This window comes from Cyprinodon variegatus, unplaced genomic scaffold (assembly GCF_000732505.1).
Source record: "Cyprinodon variegatus isolate N-32 unplaced genomic scaffold, C_variegatus-1.0 Scaffold633, whole genome shotgun sequence".
Lineage (NCBI taxonomy): Eukaryota > Metazoa > Chordata > Actinopteri > Cyprinodontiformes > Cyprinodontidae > Cyprinodon > Cyprinodon variegatus.
In genome coordinates this window covers 8,183-29,131 of record NW_015151086.1, presented here as the reverse complement: position 1 = coordinate 29,131, position 20,949 = coordinate 8,183, and the positions used below count along the sequence as shown (strand labels likewise).

General features: G+C 37.9%; 1 protein-coding gene across 1 annotated transcript in view; it reads right to left on the bottom strand.

Moving 5' to 3' along the window:
- The window catches only part of LOC107096562 (neurexin-3a-like), a 168,325-nt gene extending 148,087 nt beyond the window's left edge, over positions 1 to 20,238 (bottom strand). Inside the window, 2 exon segments of the mRNA XM_015393272.1 lie at positions 3,304 to 4,392; positions 20,040 to 20,238. Of these exon segments, the coding sequence (XP_015248758.1) occupies positions 3,304 to 3,988 (685 nt within the window). The 5' untranslated portion in view covers positions 3,989 to 4,392; positions 20,040 to 20,238.
- Between the last annotated feature and the right edge of the window lie 711 nt (positions 20,239 to 20,949).

Genomic DNA, 20,949 nt, shown 5'->3' with positions numbered 1-20,949 from the left:
GACCAGATTTGGGTTTCTGAAAAGGAGGACACTGACTGGACTGGACCGGACATTCGAACCAAGCCATCAGCTCCGGGGATGGTCCAGGTCCGGAGCCAGCCAGGGGACGGAGCTACTGAACCCAATCCGGTGAGGCTATGCTTCCCCCCACCTGCCCCGTAAGGCAGGCAGGGGGAAGCACGGGGCCGCGGCTACAATCACCGGGCCGGGTTTGGTCGCACCGTCCCTCGCTGGCTCCCTCACTGGCTCCCTCACTCCATCCACCGGGGTTCCTGGACCAGCCCCGTAGCTGTCGACTACAGTTCTGCTGCACTGTAGTCGACCAAAGTCCCTGACGATTTTGTAATTCCCGCTGGACATTTTTTTAGGTATGAAAAGTAGGACATGTCCAGGAAAAAGAGGACGTCTGGTCACCCTACCATATCAACAATTCGATGTTTCATTGAGTGAGTGCTTGTTGCTTTGATGCATCTTTGCTCAGCAGCTTCGCTCGTTGTAAACCAACCAATCAGCACACAGCTTATCTAAATATTCATGAGCATACCATAAAAGGAAGAAAACCTGTCGTTTCAGTCTAGGGCTTATAACCAGGCATGCATTAGGGCTCATAGAACAACAAATATGACATTTGCAGCCCCAAAAATGTTACACACCCTATTCAGACACCTTAAGGACCAGCACCAAATACCCTATGTAATCATTTTATGAGCCCTTTAAAAAAAAAAAAGGCTTTAAATTCCAGATTCTCTGGCCTTTTCTCTGCCTGCTAAGGATCTGGAAACCATTCAAACTGTAAAGGTATATTCCACATTTAGCGTAGAAGAAGGGCCACATAGAAAGATATCAAGAGAAGAAAAACAGTAAAACAAATAAATTCAAACTAATCACATCTGTTCTAAATTAATTACAGAAAAACTTTCCCAGCTAAGTAGCATCGATTATTTCATAAGGCTTGAGATTATTGTGTCTCCTCAGCAACTGGAAGGCACCGATTTAGAAAACCTGAAGAATGTGTATTGATTGTGAATAATTACGCTCATGGTTTGAGGTTTTTTCCACGGCAGATCAAAAAAAGAGGTGCCTGAATCAGTGTTAATGTGCTGCCTGATTGCAATTTCACTGAATATTCTTAGCTCCCAACTCATCCAGCGACAGGAAGTTTCAGCGTAAAGCAGATGAAAGTCTCTGGTATTTGGCCAGCAGGGAGGGGAAACGAGTAAAAGGCTTTGCTTTTAATAGAAATCAATTTTAGTCTGCCAGCTGCAGAGCGAGTGAAACACACAGAATTCTCTGCACAAAGGGATGTAATATAAAAACACCTGCCATCTCGTGATTGGGTGAAGAAAGGAGGCTCAGGAGGCTTCATTCTCTCCAGAGGCACCCTTATCACTGCCTGCAGGACTGATGCCATTAACCTGGGCCTCCCTGGTTAACTGTGCTTTGATTAGCTTTCTGATTTTACAGCACAGCCAATACGATGATACCGGGTGAAAAAGCAGAAACAATCTACAGTAAGAAAAAGACACTGTGATTGAAAAAAAAGGTTTTAAAAGGTATGTAGTGTTTTTATCAAGCTTACAACCTTCAATAGATATACAAGTGTTTAAACTGTGATTTAAATATATATATATATATATATNATATATATATATATATATATATATATATATATATATATATATATATATATATATATATATATATATATATATAAAGAGCATGGTTTACCTTACATTTAAATTTTTGTAGTTTTTGTCCTGACCAAATCAGCGCTAATTTATCACTAAATACAACAAGTGCAGACTTTAATGTCACTTTTATGATTTTTCCACTTTGATCAGTTGTTGATTGGCTCCAGAACCAGTCTAAATCTTAAAAGTGGGGCTCTTCACTTTTTTCAAAAATATCAATATTTATCAATTTTTTCTCAAAACTATTAAAAATACAAAATGATCTTTAAAGTGCGATTGTGTCTCCTCGGTAAATAACAGTACCACTCTTTGTAAATCCTGAACTCCTGACCCAGACGTCCCACACAAAAATCCCAGAATTTTTCAAATTAAACATGTATTAAAGTACAGAAAGTAAAAACAGACAAAATGATTTTTCAAGTAAATACATTTTCAAAGCATATCTATCAGTTTCAAATATTTAATTCTAAAAACAAAAATAATTTTCAAACCAATGCATTTCATATCAAATTATATGAAAACCGATTCAGTTTGAGAAATGAAAGTTTTGCCTCTGGTTTCTGCCCATATTCCTGTGTTGTACACTCTGATTTAGAAAAGAGAGCCAATATAGATGGCAGAGGGGAGGAGCAGTGAAAAGTCACACGTTTCGTATAAAACTGCAAATCTGCAAAATGGCAAAGTAGAATGACCAGCATGAGCAGAGTTTATCAAATAAAACGATACACTATGAGACACGTTTGGATTCTAACACATGATGAAAAGCACATGATATGTATGATCTACTAGCAAATGAACATGCACCAGTTATCAATGTAAAAATTCTTAAATTTAAGCAAAACAGAAAAGTGATTGGAAATTACTGAATATATTTTTTTCAACAATTAAATGCAGTCACAGGAACCCTGTCTAGCTTAATGTGAAAAGGGAGGCAAAAATAGGTTGAAATATCAGTAACATTTATTAATAACTCTTATGGAACCAACCTATATTTAGACTCAAAACCACATTGGGGAAACCCGTTTTTGATATGCAACTCCTAAAATATAGTCCAACTGTATTCTTATCTCATTTTGTTTTTAAAAATCTTGTATCTGTGTATTGTCCACTTGATCTGTAGGGAGCCATATCAGAATCGATGGATTCACAGAGACATCGCCAAAGGTGAAAGTTCAGATCCATCAATCTGATGCTGTAACCAATTAACTAAAAAATATTTTCCCCTTATTGTCTGTAGTGAGACAACATTGATCTTCTGAGAGAACAGTAAATTGTTCAAATACATGCACCAAATGATTCAACTTGACCAGCTTATTATGGGTTTATCTTTCAATATTTGAATCCTCCAAGTTCTGGTGTAAAAGCCATCATCAAAACATTAACAGGAGGGCAAACATAATCATTTACAATAAAAGGTGGAGTTTCTTTATATTTTTTCAAAGGTTTGGAAATTATTCATAGTTTATCGGAAGGTAATAAAAAGCTGTTTAAAGCTCTGATTAGTTATGCTGATAACATGATTTGAAGGGGAGCGTGTTTCACAGTTGGAGCTCCAACTGTGCTCGACATGCATCATTAAAAAATAAGTGAAAAAACAAGAGTCTTGTCTTACCTTCATTACAGAAGCGGCCCTTGTATTCTGTTTTGGAGCAGTCGCAGACCGGTTCTCTGTCTATCACCATGCACGTTCCACCATTCTCACACGGGTTGACAGTGCACCAACCTTCTGACTCCAGGGGCACCTTTAGGCTTCCCAGGAACAGGGGTTGTGAGCTGCCAAACTTGAGGTCAGTAATTGTTCCCCTGAAGGGTTGCATGGTTCGCACCGTAGGCAGTGTAAGTGCACCATTGCGAATATCCTGAGGTACTCCACCCAGGAACAGGTCGCTCACTATTTTCATGAACTGGCGCTGAGGTTTCACCTCATCGGCTTTGGCCTGGCCGTCCAGCACCAGTACTGTACGCAGGTTATACCTGCTCAGCGTGGCGGCGTGCCAGCTGCCGTCATCCACCCTTCTGTCGGAAACAACTGTGGTCTCAGCGCAGTCAATGCTGAAGCGCAGCTGCAATCGACCCTCCACCACCCCCAGCTGCAGAAAGTCACAGTATCCTCCATCATCGAAGTACAGCAGCAGCGACTCTGAGGCTTCTGTCTTGAACTGAAAGCTGAGGTCACCGCGGGTGCTGGCATCCCAGCGGAGGTAGCGTGCCCACTGACCTGGAGTACCTAAAAATTCCAATCCCAGACAGGAGCTGAGGAATAACTGCAGTCTGATAGAAAAACCTACAAGATTCATAGCTGCAAAGAGTTAATCCAAGAAAATGTCCGACAGGGATTCAGTGAAATGGAAATCTGTTGAATTTCAGGAATCCAGTCTTTATTCGCAATATGTACGGAGATATATTCATATAGATATTTCTTATAAAAATATGCTTTTAAAGGGAACAGGGAGATAGAGGGATAACAGTCGTTGGTTAACAGTCTTAAGAACAAGAAATTGTCCAGACACTTCAAGGCAGTGATCGTGCAGAGGAAAACGTTTCTGTTTTTACGCTTTTTTATTCTTCAGAGCATCGTTTTTGGTGTAAGGTCTGAGACAGTGGTTTCCTCTGATCATCATGGAAAGTGGAATTTCCTCCATATTTTTCAGACGAGAAGTGGAGGTGTGAGTGGATCCATAGTTTTCTCTCAGTTTCATCACTGTCAGGGGAGAAAAAAAGTGGAAGATCAGAAAAGGGTCGTCACATTCAGGTTGCACAATCAATTTCAACGTATTTCCTTGATAGATCTCTTTCAAGTTTATAACTATTATGTGGGGAAAACAGGATGTACAGATACTACGGTAGATATAAGTTAATGTAACATTTGTATAGAACCTCATCTTAAACTAGTCAGAGAAAAAAACATTCAACAGCCTCTGTTAGCTTCTTCCTTTGCCAGCTGCCTGTTTCTAATTGGCTCAAAACCCAAGCAACGGTCCATGAGCCTATAAGGTCTCTCGGTCAAAGTCAGTAGGCCACACAATTACAGGGAAGACTGCTGATAAGACACTTGTAAAGAAGACAGTTATTGACATCCTTCACAGAGAGGATAAGCAGCTGAAGAGCATTGCTACAGAAGATGACCGCTCTTAAAGAGCTATTCCTGACACATTGTTAAAGTTAAGTGAAAAGACAAAGTCTGGTAGGAGCAGATGCATTAGCAGCAGGAATAACCACAGCTTTGAACAAGTCAAACAAAATCAATTAAAAATATAAGGTCCCATGGTCTGTGGGGGTACGGCAGAAGCACAGGCTCCATATTTCTTGAACTGCAGTGGAAAATTTCTGGAGCCTGAGTTAATTTGGGGAATCACATCAGTCGGTGCTGGTCTAATGTATTGTCATAAGCAATGCCATAACTATCGCTAAGTAGAGACTGCAGTTGCTTAGAGGCCCCGTCACTGATATCTGGTTGGCCGCCTACCAATGGCGTAACTATTGGTAAGCAGAGTATGCAGTTGCTTAGGGGCCCCCGACCTCTTAGGGGCCCCATCACTGACACCTGGTGGGCCCTCTATTCCATTGTGGACTAGGACGTCTCTTTGCAGATGTAATTGTGCGGAAAAATTCATCTTAAACCCACTTGGTACTTGGTTGATTGACCGGAAATTAATTATACCCCAACACATGATGGTGAGCTGTTTAAACACAATACCAATAGCAAAGCAGACATTTGTACTTTTAATTACTTAGTAAATAACTGTGTATAGTTCTTAAGAGGGTTGGTAAAAAAAATACACTCATATGTTTCAAAGTTCAATAAAGATCTTAAAAGGACAATGTATTTGAGTATTCTATTTTTTACAATACGAGTTGGAAGTATGGTTATCCAGAGTGCAGATTTCCTTCATATATACGTTAGGATTTTCGCTCTCATGATTTTCAAACATTGGCACTAACGTTCAAAAATCTGGCATAGATTAACTGTAATCTGATGTGTTCATAATTTGGAGCCAGTTAATATAGGATAAAAGATACTGCCAAGTAACGTTAAAATAGGCAATGGCGGAAATGTGGAGTCACTTTTTGAATTGGTTGTATAAAGCCCACAGCTACACTGTAACCTACATGTAATGTTGATGTAAACTCAAAATTAAAAAGGATCAAAAACTAGTGTTTAAGGTAAACGTTCTGTGGTGCAAGACTTTAAAGTTAGTACAACCAAAACTGCAATTGCATAAAAAATCTAAAGTGAAATCAAAACGATGGTTTCATCAGGTACACTTAATGTTTTGTGTTTATTGTAAGTTATGGTTAAGCTATAGAGCAAAGGTTTGCAAAGGGTTTTCTCTCCAACTAAATTAATAAAATTCTTTAAGGGTTTTGAACATGTTTTGAAACATTATCAACCCACAATGTTAACAGAGTGATTTAACTCTGAAACATGTTTCCATAAGTTGAAACCAACAATCTTTCATTTAGACACTGTTCCATTTTGTATAAAGAAGCTGATGTCAGGAGCAGAGGAAATGCTTTTAAATCCGCTGTATCAAGCCATAATAAGAACTGTGATGCTTTAATCATCAAAGGAAAAATGTTGATTTGATGTCATCACTCCTGTCGGAGACAGAGCTGCATTCTTCCTCCTCCAGAGGTTGTTTGGAGTTATCGGTCATCTGCTGGGTAAATTAGTCTCATTATTCTCATGGCACAGAATGACTATGCGTCAGCCAGGCAGACTGCCTTTATCTGATGACCAGACTGCAGAGAAAGCTTTCTGCTGAATCCAGCTGATTATTACGATGTGCAGAAAAACACAACTGCATCCTTAATCGGAGACATACACATGCTAATTTATGCATTTTATTTTTTATATGTAAAATGATTACGGTGACATTATTTATGACAACTATTATACATTTTCTGAGATTTAACATTTATTTTTTATTTTTGTAAAATTATTTGTGAATCATTTCAGGATTTTCTTATTCTAAGCCAGCAGATGTTTTAAAAAGTGCACATTAGGCAAGATCTGTCACAGTTATTTGCAATTTGACTTAAACCAATCAAAGAAGCTCTATAGTTTCTCGTGAAAATGTGGGATAACAAGAAAAGGATATGTGTCTGGAAAATTTGGTTGGATCTGACACAAGTGTCCTCTGTGTCCAAAATACTTATGTCCTGGATTGTGTCATACAAAGTTTTATGCTTTATAAACCTCTTGACAGTGGATTTGGATTTTGTTTCTGTGGGAAAGAATGATTTTTAATACCCACTTGAAGCATCTATTCTTTAATCTGAGTGGGTAATATCTTAATAGTCGAGAGCAGCCGTTTTCAGAAAAGGTCAAAATTAACTAATGTTGCCAATAGTAAAAAATGCTTAATATTTGCTTACAGGATGGTTATTATTTATGACGGTTATGTTTTTCTATTTAGCTTCATCCTTCAATGCTCTTCAATGTTTTTGAAAGACATGTTTTGTTTTCCTTGGATAACAACATTGTTTTCATGTTAGAGAAAAACAGCTCCCAAAAAATATGATGGAAGCCTAGTCCTCCATAAATGGATTGATCAGAATTGCATCATTATTTTCAACCTATTTAGTAATTTATTGTTTTATTAAACAAACCAAGTAAACTTTTGACTAACTGTATCCTCTTCTAAAATAAGAAATTTTTTTTTTTTCAATAGAATCAGCATTTTTAATCAGCCAGTAAAGGCCTTGTCTTGCAAGAAAAAGGCTTGTTTTGTCTTGTAGAACAAAATTTCATCTGCCTATTCTTTTGCACGGAAGGAATCAAATACCATCCTGTTGATGAATAGAAAAAAAAAATGCAGAGGAGGCAAAAGCTGAGCTGCAAACTACAAATTAAGCTGAGTCTGATAATAATCCACATCGGGTTAGTCCTGACTATTCACAGAATGCTATTTATAGTGGAGCATATACACGAGGGAACACCAGCCGACATTCAGTTTTAAAAAAAACCTTCTCAGCAGAAAAGAAAGCTTCAGTTTCCATTTCATCATTTTGGAGCCAAGAGTGTAAAACATGACAAAAGAGTCTCAGCAGAGGAAATCCTTCTGCCAGCTGTCTGGGGTGTTGCAGCACCTTGAAAATAGTTTGGTATGAGAGCTCAAAGGGTGTTAGGGATATTTTTCTTTATTCACAAAATTAATTGGTAGATGTATTATTTCAAGCAAAGGGATTGGATAAATGGAAAGAACAGATATTTTACTTCCAAACGCAATATTTTGGAAACACCTGATCAATACACTTTAATCATTTCTAAGATATACACAAAACTATGACACCAATTAGAAAAGGGAAACAAATGCACCATAGCATGGAGCTCTGTGCCAAACCTGTGGGATGATACCAAACAAGGCTGTCTGTGCTTCCAAAGGTTCTATTATAAGAAGATTTTGGTGTAAGTTAGGACATTTCCAGCATTTATTTACTAAAAAGTGACACTAATTGTTTTTTTTTTGTTTTCTTTAATCAAGAGAGTATAAAAATAAAGTCTTCCAAGAAAACAAAACAAAAAAATTAAAAAAATCTAAATTTCAAATATTTTAAATAGTAACTTCTCATAGCAAGAAAATTATTTACTATCAGTTTATTTAGGCGAAATCTCGATATCTCGATAATTAAATGCTAGAGAACCTAAAACCTAAAATCCTTCCAAATGATTCATGACGGGCTCTACTAATTTGTAGAATTAATTATTTATAATCAAGACTGCACTTTTTTTTTTCTTCAGAAATAAAGAAGATAGTTGTGCTCTGTCTGGTGTTTCAAGGTGAAGACACAGCTGAGTATAAATGTAACCTAGTTTATTTGCTCAACCTATGTTTTGACTTTCACCTATGACCATGAGGCACGGATCCTGACTGAAACAAAGAGAGCCTTGGTAATAGCAGCAAAAATTAACTGGTCTATATCAAAAGAAGTCTTTTGGCATCATACCTGGTTCCATCAGGGGTCAATATTATTTTTTGTTGAGTCTAATGTACTGTGTCTAAAATGGTGCAGTACATTTGTCTGCTGAAGTCAGAGAACTTAAAACCACATTTTTGACAGGGACAGGGGTTATGAAAAGGGGTGAAAAGGGATGAAAAGGGAGAATCATTGTGGTGGGCCATGATTGACAGGGGCCAAGAAGGGTCTGTAATAGAATTATACTAAAAAAATAACATTACACTTAGTAATACACTTACAATCACATGTTTTATTTACAAGTATTGTAACACTAAATGTATTTGTTGTGGAAACATTTCTCAGGGCTCATCAAACCCTCCCTGATTCTATTCATTCAAAAGGGTCAGAACATAGCAGTAAAGAGAAGGCAACTTTTCTCAAGGACAGTGGATGAAGGCAGAGTCATTTAGCTCACTACCCTTCCCTTAGTACCTCATATCTCTGAAGATATCTCCGGATTTGTACATTTCTATGATATTTTAGTTTAATAAAAGCAGGCGTTTGTTTTTAAACAGAAGAGTCAAACAGCAGCAGTCAGTCGGTCTCTTCACTTTATTTTAGAATTATTTTAATGGTTTAAAATGCATCAGCTATCACGGAAATAAAATGTTTGGTCAATAGTAGAAACAGAACATTTATAGTGTGCTGCCTCAGTGTCAGCTCTCAAGCAAATCAAAGACATTAAATAGCAAAAGTCGAATTGCCCCATATATGTGTTTTTACCCACAAATGTCATCACCTTTGTCTCTACAATTTTGGAGATAAGATATGGCTCTATCATTTTCTGAGAAAGGCTGAGGAAAGGCCAGTGGTTGTAAATGGGGATGCAGGTTTACTTATTTGACATGTGAATCTTTTGGCCCCAATATAGTACACCAAGTGAAGTCCTGGTGGGTTTGTTTTTTTGGTTTAACATTTGTCGATGATTTAGCCATTTTGTTTTTGCAGGTGGTGCCCACGCCTCAGAATAAGAAACTCCAACTTGAATGCAGCCAGAAAGTCAGGGGCATACCCAACTTCTAGATTTAACATGGAGGCTAATCTGGAAAAGGGATGGAACGGGTAAGGGCGGGGCTGCAGGGAAGTGGTCGTCGAGAAAGGTCTTTCTCGTCACACATCTTGTTTTGGTCTACCATGCTCAACAGCTCACCTAGTGGTAAAATTCTGCTTAAAGTTCCTTTAAAGTGTAACCTAGCCCATGTGAAAGCAAAAGCTCACACCAAACCAATTTTAAAAATGTAACCAAAGTGGTCAGTGCCAAGAAAGGCTGATAATGCATTCACACCAAACACAAAGTTTGTGTACGATTTTTCAGTTTTGTGTGCTTTTGTGTACCTGCCTTTTTGCTAGAAATATCACGTGGTGCGAAAACACAATTTGCACAGTGGATGAAAGGCTCCACTTCATCATCAAGTCTGCTGGTTGTCTGTTTCATTTCAATATGGTAAAGAGGGAGAACCTCCCAGTTTGGGAAGTTAAGGAGCTAAGGCAGGGACATGGCTGCTTTCTGTTGAGCTGAAGGTACGGTCAGAAAACTTCTGAGGCAGAGATAACCAGGACAACGCCATGCCCTCCTCTGGAGCTGCTTCTCCAATCTCGACCTTTGTGGTAGACTGGAGAAGCCAGAAAGACTGAGAGAGTGGAGAGGCACCATCTGGCCAAGGGGTAGTGAGGAATCAAAGGAGCCCTAAATTGCAGATACTGGAAATAAAGGAATCACAATCTTCGCCTCACTCTTCCTCAAAGCACTCCTGAGCCACACATGTTGATCGTTCGCGCCAATCACAGAATTCAGATTTGCTATGAACACACCTTAAGGGGCAGAGCTAACTGTAGTGATTACCAGTCGGGGTTTAGTGGGGTGTGGTCAAGACAAGTAAAAGTCTCAGCTAGATCAGCCTAGCCTAACTTTTCCAGGGGGATCACTTAGAAATAAATCTGGTATTTAATGGGATGATGCAGCTTGAACCAAAAATACAAAACATCACCTAACAGCTAAGAATACTGACTGGACTCTTGAATGCCCTGTAGATGGCTTGTACTTATATAGCGCTTTTTCAAGTCAGGAGACTTGACAAAAACGCTCTACACTACATTCAGTCATTCACCCATTCACGCACCCCCTCACACACTGATGGTAGCAAGCTACATTGTAACCACACCTGCCCTTGGGCTCACTGACAGGTGCAGGTGAAGTGTCTTGCCCAAGGACAGAACGACACTGAAAGTCAGAGCCGGGGCTTGAACCGTTGATTCAGGGCAAACCCCTACATCCGACGCTACTGTCGCCTCTTCAGTTCTGGATACAGGAAAAAAGACTAGAACTGTGAAGCTCTAAGTAGGATTTAACAGAATCAGGAGGGCCTCGGAAAAAAGCAACAATTAGTCATTCCTCATGATTAACCACCTTTAGGGAATAAAGCCCCCTCACCGTTTTTCATCTTTAAGCAGCAGCAGTTAAAAAGCTTTTCTTCATGAGGTTCTGCTGATCGCGGAGCCATTACTGCCACTCACAAGAGAAAAAACGTCTGTAGGTGAGGAGTTACTGCTGGTCACATAGCATAACAGTGTGAGGCTGATGTCTTTCTAATTTGTCTTGTAACACGCTGGACAGCTCAGACAGCAGAATGATGTAATGGGTTCAAGTTGGTGAACAGAATTTTACTCTAAAACAGTTCTGAGTTTTTCATCAATTCAACTGAGTTTATTTATATAGTGCTAATTCACAACATGTCATCTCAAGGCACTTCACAGTTCACCAGATCATACAGTCAAATTGATTCTAAGTTTTCTATCTAAGGAAAACCAGTTGATTGCATCGACTCATTGACTCAAAGGCAATCTCTCACACTAAGTATGCTTGTAGCTACAGTGGAGAGGAAAAACTCCCTTTTAACAGAAAGAAACGTCCAGCAGAACCAGGCTCAGTGTGAGCGGCCATCTGCCGAGGCCAACTTGGGATCAAGGAGACTGGACCAAAGTTTCCAAACAGTTCTGGATTTCTACAAAAAAGTCATGCTTTTGAACTTTGGGAGAAAGCCAAGTGTACCTAAAGAGAAGAGGTACCAGTACCCAAGAAACAGGACATTCCTTTGGTAATGGTTCCAACTACTACTCACAGTACAGCTTGGAAATGGAATGTGCATTTTATTTCTCATGGTATGTAGGAAAATAAGGACCTCAGGATCTCAAAATACATCCTTTAAAATTGCAGTTCTAGGGCAATGTTTTGTCAAAAATATAACATATTCAAAGCTGGATCTACTAGTATTATTAAAGTTCCTTGAGGCAACATCAGGGTTCCTACAGCATAAGGCAAGTTAAATTCAAGACTTTTTAAGACTTTTTAATGCCACTTGAAATAAAAATTTAAGACCAAATTCACAAGAAACACAAGCCTCAATGCTTGTTAACTTCCAGAGAAGTTTAAAAGGAAGTTTATATTCAATTTAATTTAGTTTATTTATATAGCACCAATTCACAAGACATATTCAGATTTAAGTTAGGATTTTCCTTTTTGTATTGGTCTAAATAAATGAAAAAAAAACTCAAAAATAGGGATTATATCTTTTAGAGGATAAACTAAGAAGCATGCATGATTAAACCTGTCTGACACATTTCCCTTTGCATTTCCAGATGGTTCACTTATTTTCCTCTTGTCTTTTAAGGCTAGTGTTAAAAGGTTCCTTTTCGATAAAGCTCATAGTTAAAAACAGAGTCATGTTTGCCCAGTCGCTGGGTGAGTAGAGGTAGGTGGAGGTAGAGCGATCTTGTGGGGGAGAATTTCAGTCTGGACAGACCTTTCTACTTGGCTCTACCTTGGCCTTATTAGTAATCTAATTTTATGTAACCTCATCCAAAATAGTTTGGTTATGCTGAGCTATTTTCTATATTTATGCTTATATATGCTTGGGCTGCTGGATCACATAGGGTCCACTTTCCCTCATTCTATCTCTATTCTCCCAATCTGCAGTTTTTGTCAAGTTCCACTTATAACTTTATGCTCTCTCTTCTTTTCCCATCAAAGGTGCTTTATCTAGCCTGTTCCTGTTCAGATTGGCCTCCATTCTGGATTGAAATCTCAGCTTTGCTGCTGTCATCAACATCGGTTTATAAATATTGGACCTTGGCCTATTTCCAGTGTAGGCCTGTCTCTTTTACTGTGACTAGCAGACTAGCAGATATACATAAACTGAACTGAATTGACTTGTCCTTTCTTCTAATGAGTTCGAAATCATCCATCCATCCATCCGTCTATCCGTCTATCTATCCATCTATCCATCTATCTATCCATCCATCCATCCATCCATCCATCCATATCACTTGTCCATCAGGACAGGGAGTTGGTGCCTTTCTCCAAAAGTAGTTATGATGTTAACTAAACAACATTTTTTTTTTCTTCAGACATATATGCTACGATCTAGATATAATTGTATCAAAGCATTAATCAACCTCTACAAGAGCTTTTATATGTTCCCAAATGGATTGGTTCTAAAAGTATGCCACCGCTTATTCTCGCTTCAAAAAAAGAAAAGAAAAAGAAATTGAATAATTAATTAATTAATCAAAATATAATAAGTAAGATTTGAGGTTACAATTTTGACTATATTTGCTCTGATTGTCAGTCAAAGTACCAGATTTCTATTTAGTTTGATACAAATTAGTTCAACAGCAGGATGACTGGGCAAGAAAAGCAAAGATAAAACAACACACATTTTAAATCAAACTGTTAAAGTTCTTAATAACAAGAAAAACATTCAGAAAATCATAATTTGATAAGGTAGAAAATCTCAGTTTAAGCATAAATCTGTTATCTACAGAACTAACAGAGGTTTAAAATGGTATAAATTTTAAAATCAAAAGGACAGGCAGTGCTAAGCCAGGAGGGAAAAAACAAACACTTTATTTTTTTAATTCAGTTAGTTTCTACCTGGAAAACACCAATACCTGGTTTTCTTTGATTTCTGGCCTGCAAATGACGATCAACTTATGCATATCTTTTAATTACTTTTCCTAGTCAGAATGGTAATTGGAGAGGAAAATTGCAGTAGGTTTTCTGATTTTATTAACAACAAGACTTTAAGGTACATACCACTGATTGATGCATTCAAGGAACAAAAATGGTTGAATTAATAATAACTTTAAAAAATAACAAACTAAAACTTTCAATTCTGGTCTCTGGCCATGTGATCGCTTTCTCTTTTGGTCACATAGTAGCATATCCACCCATTTTCAGACACATAGCCTGTTAGATCAGAGGTCTTAAACCCTGGTCCTCAGGGCCCACTGTCCAGCATGTTTTATGTGTCATCCTACCTCCACACACAACTTAAATAAATGGGTGATTAACAGACCTTCCCAGCCCTTGGAGGCTGCTGTGGAGGAAATGCAATCATTTGATTCAGGTGTGCTGAAGTAGAGAGCAATCTAAAGTATTTAAGACAGTAGGCCCTGAGGATCATGATGAAGACATCAGTGTTAGATGATAAAACTTTTTTATTGAACTATTTCTAATGTTGCCCTTTAGGATCAACTTTACTTTAGGTCATCTTTATGATCAATAAATTACAATTTTTCATATCTGAACACTCAACAGTATTTTAAAACTTTAGAATGTTAAATCTGTTCAGATTTGCGCAGATACTTTAGACAAACATTTTCTCATTTATCTCAATCTAATCCGACATATTGTTTAATCCTTAGACACATGAATCAAAATAAAAACTTCTTTGGTTTACACTCAAATTAATACTCGTTTTATGTAACCAAATGATACAGTTACACCTTTATTTTCTAACTTTTATCTTTTCTGCCGGTCCATTATTCAGCTTTCTATCGAGGCAGATCACCACACTCAAACACACACTCACTGGGATCATGCACATGTGGTGTAAACTCATGTTTACCAAAGCAGACATCATTTTCAGATGGTCTCATTGTGTCATGTTGCAGTGCGGCGAGCATCAGGGGTTAAAAGGCTAAACGGAATGGATCATTGTTCTCTTTGAAAGGCTTCTTTTGACGAGGCCCGCGGGGACAGGTCCACATCCATTGAGTGACAAAAGGCTGCAGCACTCTAGATCCTATTAACAGCCTTGCGAGTTTTTGAGTGTGTGTGTGTGAGTGTGTCTGAATGCAAATAAAAGCACCAGCAGGCCTCTTGTGCTTTAATAGGAGCCACTTGGTGGTATTTTACGGCCGTGATCAAACACTGCAGCGGTGACAAAATGTCCTCCACAGCGATAAGATCTCAGAGAGAACACGCTGCAGTTTGTCATCTTACACTGACGAGGAGCGTAGCTCACATCTCACTGCCGTGGAGTCGATTTTCTGCACCATCATCTAGGCAGGCCATGAGGAGGAGGCAGAGGAGGAGAGAAAAAACAGAGAGGGTGGAATGCTCCACCTTATCCACTCCCACTCTTCCTCACACCTCAGACAACCACCTTCAGCATCCAGTCTCCATTTTAGGCTCAGATCAGTCTGTTTGTGGTAGAGGAGACTTTTTTTTTTTTTTTTTTTACATCCTCCACACTGATACCTTCGATTATCAGTCTGTCAATCAGCCCAAAAAAAAAATTTTAAAATCTATCCTCAGGATGAGAAGATGGTTGAAAATCTGAATAAGGTTATTTATTTTGTTAACAAAGACATGCTCCAATGTTTAAATATAAAATCTGCTAATTTTATGATTTTATAAGCATCTGAATTTAATGGAATGTTTGTGTTTTTAACTCAAGTTGACTAAATTAAATGACTGAATGTGAGCCTCCATCTGCAGCCATTACACTCTGCAAAACGAAGACATTAAATCTGAATAAACACAGAACACTTTGTTCAAATGAATCCATCTTATCAGCAGAGGTTTTGAATCAAACATAAAGTCAACTTACCTGTTAATCTAACTTTAACACATAATATGATATAAGAGACTAAGTACCTAAGGGTGTTTTTCTCAGAGCTAGGAATTACTGAGCTGGGTTTAGAAGCAGAGTAAACATTGAATAAAATATGTTTGTAATGTTTGAGCATTTCAATATAAATCAGATGTGTTTTCTTGTTTTTTTGTAAAACATTTGCTCGATTGTTAAAAAATGGGCACATCAAAAAATATGGGAAGGGGGGGTTGTCTTATCAGTATTTATCAGTGTCAATTGGCTTTAATGGTTTCCAATCTGTTTTTCTTTTTTTATATATATATATATATATTAACTAAATTTCAGACAAAGAAGAATGGCGTCCCTTAATGCCCTTTAGGGGTTGAGGTTGTTAGAAATCAGATAAGGAAGGAAAAACGTGCTTTGATGTGTTTATCATTGATCATATTGTAAGTCCTTCATTTTCAATTACAAAATGACTACCTTTTAAACAACCTGCAGCCCAGGTATTTCTGTTTTATGTTATTCTTGTCAGATTTTGACCAATTAATACCTTAATTGGTAAAACAATGGAAATTAATATTGGCCATAAAAAGCCTGTTCAGTGCATCTTCACAAACCTATTGCCATATCTATACCTTCCTGGAAAAATAGTTAATCAGCTGCTTATTTAACTACCATCTCCTTACAGTTATTTTCAATGATATAATAATAATAATTTCATATAATTTGTTTTAATGATATTGTGTCAAAGTTTGTTTATATATTTTGTCTTGCTTGAATTTGAAATGTGACAAAAAAAAGTCTATTTAACTGGTCAAAATTAAAACATCAACTCTCAGTAGGTATTTGAATGCAATTTGTAGAATTAATTAAAGTCAGATTAAGGTAAAGGTTATTTTAGTCTTCTTTAATTTTCTGTTGGCTTTAAAACTAGTATGTCTTTTAAAGAGCCTTGGGCCTAGTTTTCTTTTATTCCCATTTTAGTTAGGTAAAAAAAAAACAGAATTACTTGAAAATTTGCGATTTGCAGGTGTGAAATTAAGTAAAATCTAAACTCTGCATGTCTTTTTTCTTCTCTATGTGAGAAAAAAAATCAAATGGGATTCCTGTTTAATACCTTCTGATATCTCTTTTGTAAAAAAAAAAAAAATAGTTTTCTTTGTAAAGGTTTTGAATTATGTAATTTTCTTAAGGCTCTGAGTAAAGAAAATGCTTTAAGCAGAATCTAAAGGTAATTGCCTTAGTGATTAGAAAATGCACATATCATTTCAAACGTTTCATGTTTATATTTTGAGATAGTATTTTCTAAGGGGCAAATTGTATGTGGATGCTGCTGTTAGGATCCCTATGCTTATATTAAAACAATTATTTTAACAGTTTGTTTCTAATTAAATGCAATATTATCAGCACAGTAGAAATGTATTTAAATGTTTCTATTTAATTTCAGTTTTTAAAGAACCAACATTTAACTCACTGACTTCATGTTATAATTGATGATGGAAACATCCCTCTCTGTCAGAGGGGTTGTGGGGGCTGAGGGTGTTTTTGGCTGCACTTTATGTAAAGGACTCCAATGATGAAATTTGTCGCACATACTATTAGGGTAAATAGTAAAATGAGAGGATAAGGATTAAATGAACTCAGTTTGCAGGAGAACATGAAATAGAGAGCCGCTAACCAACCGATTACTGCATGTCTGTAAGGGATGGGAAGGGATTAAAATCAAATGCTTAGTTTACATCCATCCAACGAGAAACAAACCATCAATCTTGTTTTTTTCCCTATTTTTTAGTTTCATGCTGGAAAAAACGGACGAGCACAACTAAAAATGTCCTAATTACAGACAGGGAGATGTGGAGGGGAGGGATGCGTGGATGTTTGTAAGTGTGAGTGCGTGCGTGATGGCGATGCAGCGTGGGCACAGAGCTGTTCTCCAGCTCCTCAGCAGGCAGGACACACCTTCTCCGGGCTGCAGCACCCTTCATTGCATTACATCATCAGAGACACCTCGAACCCACCCACGCGCCAAAGCGCACGCTTACAACATCTGCACACGCACGCACCCACGCTTCCACGCGCTAAACAGATAATTGCTCCCGCCATAATAATGACCGAACGTTTCCACAAATGACTGCAGGCGAGCAAAAAAAACAATTTTCCACAAGCACGAGTTAAATCCACGCACACGTTCCTGCTCAACAACAGCAGCAGCAGAAAAAGCGACAGTTTATGTAACATCACACGTTTTGTTTTTTATTAATTTTTGAAAGATTTAATTCGAATGTATTCCAATTACTTGATTAAAAACTGAAAAAAGGAAAATACTACAATGCAATCAGAGTGGATTTTTATTCAGATTAACACAGCGTGGAAAATATCCACTGTAGGCCCGCGCATTTTTCCACACTGAAATCTGAGACACTGAGGAGAAAGAAAAGATCATTCTCCAAAAAATCCTGCGTAGTATCAGTCTGTCCCCGCCCAGGAGGATTAGTGTTACCTTGAGAGCCCTTGGTTTTTTTTTTTGGTTTTTTTTTTTTTTGTTTTTTTTTTTGCGGCTGATCTGTCAGAGCAGTTAATCAGCTGTCAGACATGGAAAAAATAAATACATTAAAAAGCCTGAATTGAACTAAAAAGTCCATGCTGTCCCTGAACCCCTCCAACCTGACCATAATCCCAAATTCAGAAAAGCAGAGGAGAAACAGGAAAGGCGAAATTCCTGCTCAAGAAAAACAGTAAAAAAAAAAAAAAAGACAAATCAATTTAAATCAGATATCTATTAGATTGATTTTATTTTTGCATTTTTTGTCTAAAAAAATAGAAGATCATTCCATACTTCCCTCCCCCTGAGGGACTGTGTTTTAAAAACGTTTTAGTCCTTATTAGGTGAAGGAACATTTGGGCCTTTTGAAGATAAAGTAGCCTACATAGAAATGGACTAAAAATAAATAAATAAATACTGAGACACGGGTCACGCCCATTCTGAAGGCGAATTGGAAAGACGGACAAAAAAAAATCCTGATTAGGAATTCCCCCCATACACCCATCTTTGCATAAAACGCACAGGAATCATTTTTAATCCTATTAACTCTGCAGCGATGGAGAAGAGAAACGGAAAACCCGCCTTTTTTTTTTTTTTCGTAAATCTGAAGATGAAAACTCAACATCAGCCTGGATATGGCTGTAAAGAGGCAGACTCCAGATTCAGGCCCGTTTATTTGCCTATTATTATTATTATTTGTTTTATTTCTCAGGCTTACTGCATGTAAGGCCTCATATTTGTCGGCAACAGAAAAGCCAAATATTCTGCTAATTAATGGGAAATTTTGCAATTTCCATCGCAAAGAAGGTGACAAAGATGAAAGCTGCAGCCAAAACCTTCACATCTAATGAATTGAAGTAACAGGGGAAGGCGTCTGCGTAAAGGCGCAGCATGGGATGTAATCCAGGGGGAGCGTTTAAACGAACCCCTCTGCAGACGCCATTTGACCAACTGGGAACCCAAATCATCCCGATTCATCCGAACATCGTAGAGATTTCCCCCCTTAAATCGTTTGTCTGGTCACGAAAATGTTTTTTTTTTATTCTTTTCCACGAATCTGTGAATTTCTTTGGTTAAAAATAACCCGTTTTGCTTCATTTTTTCCTTCACATTAATGGTAAAACATAAAGTGTCAAAATAAAAAAAACGTTTTATCTATTTATTTATTCATGTATTTATTTATTTTTAGTTAACTGGTGTGATGAATGTGAAGAAGGAAACGAATTTCATTTATTTATTTTTTTTTTTCCAAACTGGAGGTATGATGGAAGAATGCAACGGTCACTGCTGTCCATCACCGCGCAAACGCAAGGTCATGCACCAAAAAGAAGGAAAAAAAAGAAAAGCTGGTCGAATTACACAAAAATATGCATCAATATTTAACGAGTCCACGAGGAACGTGCGTGACATTTCAACACGCGGCTGCAGCCGAGAACAATGTGAGAAAACAATGCGTGGAAACTGGACACCTGGCGAGCATATGATTTATTATTAATCAATTCTGAGGAAATCCGCCTTTCTATCTTTTTCGTTTTCAATACATTCATATTTCTAATAAAACAAACGTTTAAACATTTAGGGCTATAAGCCCTGCAATGTTTGCATTTTGTTAATTATCCAAAAAAAAGAGATCTAGTTGCTCATTCATATTGCAACAATAAGGACAGCGCAGGTCTGTAATTCTACTCTTGCCTGTCAAAAGGACATTAGAGGCCAAAATGGCAGAAATTCTCTATTTTAACCCCAAAATGTCGCCTTTCCTTTAAGGAGACCCGCAAACATCCTCCGAGTCTGCGCGTAAAAACTGGATAAAATGGATAAAAACTCCAGTAAAGTCCTGTAATGCACCTGTCCGTCAGGAGCTGAAACACAAGCCTTCCCTGCTTCCTCTCCTCCTCTACGTCCATTCCGAAGGCGGACACTACAGGAACAGGTTGAACTCACACAGACGGCGATACTGACCTCAGTTCAACAGACCCAAAGTATCCACCTGCTTAGATCCAGCTATCAAATGTACATGGAGCCACTTTTGTTCTTTTTTACGCTTTAAAAAATATCCAGGATCCAGTTTGAAGCAGCGCTTTTTTTTCCTTTATAGCTTCTCTCAGGTGCGTCCAGCACGGTGCATCATGCGCACAAAAGCCGCTATTTGCTCTGTGCCACTCGCGGCGGCTGCGGGCAAGAGGCGCGCACACGCAGACATGCAAGCGCGCCAAACAGGGTCCGCCCTCAGCTCAGCTCCAGCGCGCGCCCTTTAAAGGCACATGGAGAGTGCGCACTGACACGAAAGCGCCTTTGGTTTCCATTTAGTTTCAGTTATATTGGAAAAATTGTACAATCTGAGAGCGAATCAGGTATTTAATATAGGACAGAGTGTTATATTTGAAAGAAACAATTTTGAAGGATATTCTCGATGTAAAAACATATGGATCCAATGAATAGAAGACTCCATCCAGAGTAATCTGAGCGTGGGTCCCTGAGCTAGACCCTTAACCCCACACCGCTCCCCCGGGCGCCGCACAATGGCTTCCCACTGCTCCCCATAGGGTTTTGTTAAATACAGAGAGTTCATTTCGTTGCTCTGTACTTGTAACAGTGTAATGACAAAAAAAAAAATAAAAAATGTTGGTGTTTTTCTGTTATTGTTATCGCTAGAATTGTGACAAATAAAGACACCTATTCATATAATTTGAAACTTATAACCACAAGCATCAGTTTATTGAAATTAAATGTAAACTATCACAAATAAGTAAATGAAAAAAAACGGGGGTGCATAAATACCAGCTGTTATTTTTATACATTGTTGTTTCCAAATGTCCCTCTTGTGCATTTTATATTTGGATTCTTCTACTCTTAGAACAGCCATTGTTCA